General features: G+C 34.9%; 1 protein-coding gene across 8 annotated transcripts in view; it reads left to right on the forward strand.

The window, feature by feature from the left end:
• ATRX (ATRX, chromatin remodeler) overlaps positions 1–9,844 on the forward strand; it is a 325,591-nt gene that overhangs the window by 257,554 nt on the left and 58,193 nt on the right. For all 8 annotated transcript variants that reach the window (XM_003800455.3, XM_023519447.1, XM_023519446.1 and 5 more), the window contains one exon: positions 1,209–1,317. In XM_003800455.3, the coding sequence (XP_003800503.1) occupies positions 1,209–1,317 (109 nt within the window). The remainder of the gene's footprint in view (positions 1–1,208; positions 1,318–9,844) is intronic.

Consider the following 9,844-nt stretch of genomic DNA (forward strand, 5'->3'; position numbering starts at 1 on the left):
AGTTGAACTTGAATTTAAGTGGCACACTTAAATTATGTTGATCAAAGAACAGCGTAAAAAAGAGAATATACTTATTGTGCCTTGAACTTCTTTCAAAAATAATTTAATTAATGATTTTAAAAAATTTTCAGGGTACTCTGGGAGGCCAAAGCAGGTGAATTGTTTGAGTGCAGGAGTTCAAGGCCATTCTGAGCAAGAGCAAGACCCTGTCTCTAAAAATAGCCAGGTGTTTTGGCATGCACCTATAGTCTCAGCTACTTGGGTGACTGAGGCAAGAGAATCTCTTGAGCCCAAGAGTTTGAGGTTGCTGTGAGCTATGACACCATGACACTCTACCAAGGGCATCAAAGTGAGACTCTGTCTCAAAAAACAAAAACAATTTTTTTTTTTTTTTTTGCAGCATACCCTTAGATCCTCTCACAGCATGTGTGCCATGGTACACTGGTTAAAAATCGCTGCTCTAAATCATGGTAATACAAATTTAGCTTAGATGGGAAATAGTAATGTATCTTTTAAAATTAAAGAATTAGAATAGAAGTTGTGTATGATAAAATATAAACATATGACAAACTCTTAATCATTTGGTATTTTAGTATTAATACAAGTCTTGGTTAAAATTTCACTGTGTAAAATCTACATGAGATCACGAATTTACGAAGTCGCAATCTTTTACACACATACAAACAATACTTGTGAGATGGTAACATATATTGATATTTGTGGCTAGCCTATACAGTAGTTTGGAGCACATAGTAGGCATTCAGTAAATATTTGTTCCAGTGAATAAATAAAGACATTCTTTGTCTCTGTTTTTTATCTGAGCATTATCATATTGTTAATAATAGGGGGAAAACCTGGCCATATATAGATTTATTTAAAAGCAAGCCTCATGAGCAAAATATAATTTAATCTTATTCTTCGGACAATTTTGAAGGATTATGATCAAGGAAACCCTTTTAAGCAATTCTCATGTAGATGAAATAGGTTTTAAAAATAGTTACATGTATCAATATATATTTGAATGAAATCTGTGTTAAATTTATTTGTAATATAATTACTTCTTGATTAAGAAAAGTATATACTGTATTTTCCTATAACAATAGAATTTTTATATATATAACCCACTTTTAAATTGTGAACAAGGAGGAAAACATAATATTAGCAGAGAAATTTATCAATCCCTTTTATGTTTTTTGTTGCATCTTCAGGTGAAGGGAAGTGGCTTCGAAACATTGACTATTACCGATTAGATGGTTCTACTACTGCACAGTCAAGGAAGAAATGGGCTGAAGAATTTAATGATGAAACTAATGTGAGGTAGGAAAAATTTTCTGTGTGTGTGTGTGTGTGTGTGTGTGTGTGTACACACACATGTATTTATATTTGATACATATTTGATTCTTGCTCTGTTGCCCAGCTAAATTATAGTGGCATTATATAGCTCACTGCACCCTAAAACTTTTGGGCTCAAGTGATCTGCCTGCCTCAGCCTCCCAAGTAGTTGAGACTGTGGGCACAAACCACTACACCCACTATTTTTTTCTATTTTTAGTATAGACAACATCTTGCTCTTGCTCAAGCGGGTCTCAAAAGCCTGGCCTTTCTTCTTGCCTTGGCTTCCATAAGTACTAGGATTACAAGTGTGAGACACTGACTCTGGTATAAGGTATATATATGTATACACACACACACATACACACATATGTTGATATATATACATATATATTTTAAATGTCGATTTAAAATTTTACACATGGTAAAATTCACTTATTTTAGTGTATGCTTGTATGATTTTTGACAAATGCAAAATATAGACAACATAGAAAACAGTTTTATCACCCTTCTACACCACCAGATTCACTCAGGATCATATAGTTTATAGCCTTTTTTAAAAATTAAATCATAGCTGTGTACATTAATGCAATTATGGGTACAATGTGCTGGTTTTATATACAATTTGCAATACTTTCATAAAACTGGTTAATAAAGCCTTCACTGCAGAGTCTCACTTCTTTCACTTAGGGAAATGCATTTGTAATTCATCCATGTTGCATAAGTCAATAGTTTGTTCCCATTCATTGTTGCATAGTATTCCATGATAGGAATGTATCACAGTGTAGCTGTTTCCATTTGACAGATATTTGAGTTGTTTCCAAAGAATTAAAGTTTAAGTTGGCTCTAACCATTCATGTACAAGTTTTTGTGTATAAATAGGTATTTATCTAAGTGAAATGAAAACCCAGGGTTGCAATTGCCAGGTTATATGGTAAGTTTACATTTATCTTCATAAGAAACTGTAAAACAGTTTTCTAAAGTAACTATTCAAATTTTCGTTACCACCAGCAACATATGAGAGTTCCAGTTGTTTCGTATCCTTGTGTGCACTTGGTATTATCATGTTTTTTAAAAAGTTACTTTATTCACTCTAATAGATGTGTGTAATGGTATCTCTTGTGATTTTAATTTGCTGTTGCTAATGATAAATGATGTTGAGCATCTTTTCATTTACTCTTATTAAACATTTTTATATCATCAAATATATAGAGTGTCCCAAAAGTCACCTTACATAGGGAAAATGGTATATTGTAGCTAAATATATCCTTATTTACAAAATATACACGTTGGCCTCTTCTTTGTAAAATAGGCTATATGATATAGCCTATTGCTTCTAGGCTACAAACATGTGCAGGATATTACTATACTGCATACTGTGGCAATTGCAACTCATGATGAGTAATTGTACATCCAAACATATCTAAACATAGGAAAAATACAATAAAAGGCTGGGTGCCCTGTCTAATGCCTGTAATTGTAGTGCTCTGGGAGGCCCAGGCAGGTGGATTGCTTGAGCTCAGGAGTTCAAGATCAGCCTGAGCAAAAAATGAGACCTGGTCTCTGCTAAAAATAGGAAAAACAGCCAGACATGGTGACACATGCCTGTAGTTCCAACTACATGGGAGGCTGAAGCAAGAGGTTCCCTTGAGCCCAAGACTTTAAGGTTGCTGTTAGCTGTGACGCCACAGCACTCTGGGGCAACAGAGTGAGACTCTGTCTTTTAAAAAAAAAAAAAAAAACAATAAAAATAAAATCCTCCAAGTATTTCCTTTGAGTATCTTACTGGCAAAAGTGTCAGATTTGGGAGCATATTTTTCAGATTTCTGGATTTGATATGTTCAACATATACATATTATGGATTTGGAGGGTTACTCTTGAGTAACTGAACCCATCCAGATTAAATCCACAACTGTCTGTGTATATTCTAACATCACTCAGTAATTTTCAGAAAATAGGATGTAAATAATAATCCTTGTTGATGCTAAAGTGAACTGAAAGACACATTAAGATAAACTTGAAGGCTTGGCACTTGTGGCTCAAGCAGCTAAGGTGCCAGCCACATACACCTGAGCTGATGGGTTCGAACAATGATGGCTGCAACCAAAAAATAGCCAGGCTTTGTGGCAGGCTCCTGTAGTCCCAGCTACTTGGTAGGTGGAGGCAGGAGACTCGCCTGAGCCCAGGAGTTGGAGGTTGCTGTGAGCTATGATGCCACAGCCCTCTACCCAGGGGGACAGGTTGAGGCTCTGTCTCAAAAAAAAAAAGATAAACTTGAAGGTAATGTTACCTGGACGTAGTGTTTAACAGTCTCAGTTAACTTGATACTGTTTTCTATTTGTTTGTCTTTCTATTTAAAAGTAATTGGAGATTCTCCTGAACTTGTAAAGGTAATACAAAAAATCATCTGAACCCTTCACCTAGTTTTCCCTCATGGTTAGATTTTGTATACCTACAATATAATATCAAAGCCAAGCAATTGATACAGTTTCAATGTTTGTGTATGTCTGTGCTTTTTAAAATCACATATGCGGTGGCACCTGTTGCTCAGTGGGTAGGGCACCAGCCACATACACCCAGGATTGTGGGTTCGAACCTGGCCCAGGCCAGCTAAACAACAATGACAACTGCAACAGAAAAGTAGCCAGGCTTTGTGGAGGGTGCCTGTAGTCCTAGCTACTTGGGAGGCTGAGGCAAGAGAATCGCTTAAGCCCAAGAGTTTGAGGTTCTGTGAGATGTGGTGCCACGGCACTCTACCCAGGGTGACATAGTGAGACTCTGTCTCAAAAAAAAAAAAAATCAGTAGCCAGGCATTGTGGCAGGTGCCTGTAGTCCTAGCTACTTGGGAGGCTGAGGCAAGAGAATCGCTTAAGCCCAAGAGTTTGGGGTTGCTATGAGCTGTGATACCAGGCACTCTACCGAGGACCACATAGTGAGACTCTGTCTCAAAAAAAGAAAAAATAACATATGCATAGTCAAGATACAGAAATATTCCATTACTACCCTTTTATAGTCAAATCCATCCTTAATATCAACTTCATCAGTATCCCTAAACCCTGAAAATAACTTATCTGTGCTCCATCCCTGTAATTTTATTTTATTTATTTATTTTTAATTAAGTCAAATACATATAGATCATGAATACATTCATGCATATGTGGGGTACAATGTGCTGATTTTTTTAATACAATCTAATGTGGTTACATTAAGCCAATCAACATAGCATCCCTATAATTTTGTCATATCAAGACTTATATAAATGGTATCATCTTTTGAGATTTTTTTTTTTTTTGCAGTTTTTGGCCGAGGCTGGGTTTGAACGTGCCACCTCCAGCATATGGGGCAGGCGCCCTACTCCTTTGAGCCATAGGCACCGCCCTGAGATTTTTTTTTTAAGTCAGCAAAATGCCCTTGAGTTCCATCTAAGTTGTCATATATATCAATAGTTTATTTCTTTCATTACAGAGTAATATTCCATGGTTTGGATGTACCACAGATGTTTAACCATTCATTTATTACACAATATTTTAGTTGTGTCTAGGTTTGACTATTACAAATAAAGCTGCTATGACCAATGTGTTCAGGTTTTTGTGTGGACCTGTTTTTATTTCTTTGTGATGCCCTGGTGTATTATTGCTAGGTCACATGATAAGTGTGTGTTTAATTTTTTAGGAAACTGCCAAACTTTTATCCCAAATGGATGCATCATTGTGTATTTCTGCTATTAAAGTGTGAGAGATCAGGTTTCTCTGCATCCCCTCCAACATTTGGTATTCTCACTATTTTTATTTTAGATATTCTGATAGGTGTGTAGTAGTAGCTCATTATTGTCTTAATTTACATTTCCCCAATAGCTTATTATCTAGAATATCTTTTCAAATATATTAAGATAAGATATCTTTTCAAATAAGAAAAAGATATCTTTTCTTTCTTCATTATTATCATTATTATTATTATTATTATTATTATTTTGTAGAGATAGAGTCACTCTGTCATCCTCAGTAAAGTGCCATGGCATCACACAGCTCACAGCAACCTTTAACTCCTAGGCTTAAGGGATTGTCTTGCCCCAGCCTCCTGAGTAACTAGGACTACAGGTACCTGCCACAATGCCTTGCTATTTTTTTGTTGCAGTTTGGCCAGGGCTGGGTTTGAACCTGCCACCCTTGATATATGGGGCCAGCGCCTTACCCACAGCCTCAGGCACTGCCCAGAAAAAGATATCTTTTCAAATATGTCTATTTGCCATCAAATACTTTATATCCTCTTTAGTGAAATGTCTCTTTAGGTCTGTTTTTCCACTTTCTTAACATCTTTTTTTTTTTTTTTGGCCGGGGCTGGTTTTGAACTCGCCACCTCCAGCATATGGGGCCAGTGCCCTATCCTTTTGAGCCACAGGCACTGCCCCTGTTTTTCCACTTTTTAATTGGACTATTTTTTTAATAACTGTAGAGCTTTGGGGATTCTTGATATAATCTGGAGATAAGAGTCCTTTGTCAGATAAATGGCTTACAAATATTTTCTGCCAGTTCATGCCTTGTCTTTTCATTGCCTTCACAGGATATTTCACAGAGCACAGTTTTAATTTTGATGAAATTTAGTTTGCCAATGTCTGTTTTTATCATGATTTTGATGTTAAGTCTAAGAACATGTCCCCTAATCCCTAGGTCCTACAGATTTTCTCCTTTGTTGTATTCTAAAAATTATATAATTTTATATTTTATGCTTAGGTCCATGTTGCATTGAGTTAATTTTTGTGTAAATTTAAAGGTTTATATTTTGGGCTGTGGATAGCCAGCTACAACAGTATTTTATGTTGAAAAAGCCATCTTTCTGCCACTGAATTGCTTTTGTACCTTTGTGGAAAAATTAGTTGGCTATACTTGTGTGGGGCTATTTCTCAGATCACTATGCTATTCTATTGATCCCTATGTCTGTCCCTCTGTCATTACCACATAGTATTGGTTACTGTAGCCACATAATAAACCTTAATATTACATTGAACAATTCTTCTCACTTTATCCTATTTTTACAGATAATTTTAGCTAGTCTGATTTTTTTAACATAAATTTTAGAATAATCTTATCTATAGCTATAAAATTTTAGAAAGATTTTAAGAGGAATTTTATTAAATCTGTTATTTGTGGAGAGCTGATACTTTACTATTAATATACTGAGTCTTCTGATCTGTGAACACAGTATGGGTATGTCTCTATTATGTTGATCTTTGATTTCTTTCATCAGTGTTTTTTAGTTTTCAGCATAAAAGCCCTGTATATCTCTTATTGGGTTTACACTTGAGTATTTCTTTTGGTGATTGTAAATGATAATTGTAATTTTCATTTTGGTTTCCACATGCTTATTGCTCATATGGATAGAAATGTAATTGATTTTTATTTTATTTTGATCTTTTGTCTGTGATCTTACTGACTTCATTTGTTCTAAAAGTTTATTTTGTAGATTCCTTTGTATTTTTTACACATTATGCTATCTGCAAGTAGAGTTAGTTTTATTTCTTCCTTTTTCTAATCTATATGCCATTTATTTTCTTTACTTATTGTGCTGGTTACGTTTAGAACGTCCAGTAATATGTTGAGTAGCAGTGGTTAGAGTAGAACATGTGCCTTTTTCTAGGAGAAAAGCATTCAGTCTTCATTAGCTATGATATTGTATAGTTTTTGTTTTTTATCAAGTTGAAGATGTTCACCTTTGTTCCTAATTTGCTGAGAGTTTTTTATTATGAATGGATGTTTAATTTTGTCAGATGCTTTTTCTGCCTCATTTAGTATCATCTGTTTTTTCTTCTTTACCCTATTAATACAGTGTGTTTCATAGATTGAATATTGAACCATCCTTTCATCTCTGGAATAAACTCTAGCTGGTCATGTGTGGAATTTTTAATTTTATATAGTTCTGGATTCTATTTGCTAATATTTTGTTGAGAGATAATGAGAGGTATGGGACCTATTTAGTTGTTTTTGTGCTGTCTTTCTCTGTTTTTGGTATCAGGGTAATATTGACCTCATAAAATGAGAAGCGTTCTCCTATTTTCTGAAAGTAATTATGTAGAATTTGTGTTAATCTTAAATGTTTGGTAAAAATTGACAGTGAAACTTTCTGGCCTTCGAGATTTCTTCTTTGGGAGTTTTAAAATCACTAATTATATTCCCTTAATAGTTTTAGGATTATTCAGGTAATCTATTTCATATGGAATGAATTAGTTTGTACTTTTTGAGGAATTGGAATTGGTTCCATTCTCTTACTATCCTTTCATATTGCTACAGGTTTTATAATCATAGTCTCTGTTTCATTCTGAATGATTGTGTATGTGTTCTCTTTTATTTTTGTGAGGCTCATCAATTTTATTCATCTTTCCAAATAAGGAGGTTTTTGTTTAATTAAATTTTTTTTCTGTTTTCCTTTCATTGGGATTTTGGTTTATTTTGTCTTTGTTCTATTTTCTTGAGATAGAAGCTTATATTACTAATTTGATTTGAGGCTTTCTTCTTTTCTGATGTAAGCATTTAGTGTTATATCTTTCCATTTCAGCACTTCTTTGGATATGATGCACATTTTGATATATTTTCATTCAGTTCAATGTATTTTTGTTTTCTTTGAGACTTCCTCTTTGATGCATAACTAATAATGTTTAATTTCCAAGCTTTTGGAGAGTTCTATTGTTTTTTTATAGGTTTTTAGTTTTATTCTATTATATTCAGAAAATATGCTTTGTATGATTTCAGTTCTTTTTAATTTGTTGTATGTTGTTTTATAGCCCAAGATATTGTGTATGTGTATATGGTACATAGGCCTTAAAGAGAATGTATAGTTTGCTATTATAAATGTTGATTGGATTTTTGTTCTTTGATAGGAGTGTTGTGTTATTCTTTATCCTTGCTGATTTTTTTTTGGTAGGTTAGTCATTTTTGAGAGAGGCAGGTTAAAGCCTCCAACTATAATATAATTGGATTTGCTTGTTTCTTGCTTTAGTTCTGTCAGTTTTTGTTTCTCATGTTTTCATCTCTCTTTTTTTTTTAGTGTGTATACATTTAGGATTGCTATGTCCTTCTCTGTCCCTCATAATTTTCTTCGCTATGAAGTATACATTAAATGATACTACTATAAGCCACCCCATTTTATTTTCATTGACCTTTGTGTGGTATATATTTTTCATTCTTTTACTTTTACCTTTTTTATATTGTTATATTTTCCTATATTGTTATAAATTAATTTCTTTATAGACAGCATGCAGTTGTGTCATGTTGTTTTATCCATTGTGTTAATCTCTTTCATTTAAATGGTACGTCCATATATATTTAATATAGGGCTTCAGTATATCATTATATTTTTTGTTCAATTTGTTCTCCATCTTGTTTTCTTTTGCTTATTTATTTATTTAGACAGAGTCTCATTCTGTCTCCCTCCATAGAGTGCTCTGGCATCATAGCTCACAGTAACCTCAAACTCTTGGGCTTAAGCAATCCTCTTGCCTCAGCCTCCCAAGTAGCTGGGACTATTAGGTGCCTGTCATAATGCTCGGCTATTTTTAGAGACAGGGTCTAGCGCTTGCTCAGGCTGTACGTTCCCTCCTTTGTTGAGACAAAGTCTTACTTGGTCGCTCCAGCTAGAGTGTAGAGACTTTGTCCTAGCTCATTCCAGCCTTAAACTTCTGGGCTAAAGGGATGCTCCTGCCTCAGCCCCCTGTGTAGCTGGGACTACAGATAAAGTGTCACCATGCCTGGCTGGGTTTCCTTTTCATAATGTAACTGTTTTAAATGTTCAACCACATCAGTCAGTGTAATCATGTTTTCTACAAATAAAATGTAATTTAGAGAGCATAAACAGTAGGAAAGTATTGTATTCACTCTTATTTTTTGCTGTTTTTATTGTTGCTTCTTCCTTCCCAGTGTTTAAATATTCCTTTTATCATTTCCTTTATATTTAGAACTTCCTTTAGCCACTCTTTTAAGGCATGTCTTCTGGCAACAAATTCTCTGAGTTATTTCATTTGAGAATTGCTTGATTTCCTGTTCATTCTTAAAGGGTACTTCTGCTATACAAAAAGTTGTCAGTTCTTTTCTTTCAGCACTTTGAAAATTTGTGCCACTTTCTTCTGGTCTCCATGGTTTATTTCTTATTTTTTTCAAGACAGAGTCTCACTTCGTTGCCCTCGGTAGAGTCCGGTGCCCATCAGAGCTTAACAGCAAACTCAAACTCTTGGGCTCCAGCGATTCTCTTGCCTCAGCCTCCCAAGTAACTGGGACTACAGGCCCCTGCCACAATGCCCAACTATTTTTAGACATGAGATCTTGCTGTGACTCAGGTTGGTCTTGAACTCGTGAGCTCAGGTAATCCACAGGATTACAATGATTAGGATTACAAGCACCAGCTACCGTGCCTGGCCCCTCTGTGGTTTCTTTTCTTTTCTTTTTTTTTGAGACAGAGCCTCAAGGTGTCACCCTGGGTAGAGTGCTGTGACATCACAGCTCACAGCAACCTCCAACTCCTGGGT

This window comes from Otolemur garnettii, unplaced genomic scaffold (genome assembly GCF_000181295.1).
Source record: "Otolemur garnettii isolate 467f Iridium unplaced genomic scaffold, OtoGar3 scaffold00175, whole genome shotgun sequence".
In the NCBI taxonomy this organism is placed as follows: Eukaryota; Metazoa; Chordata; class Mammalia; order Primates; family Galagidae; genus Otolemur; species Otolemur garnettii.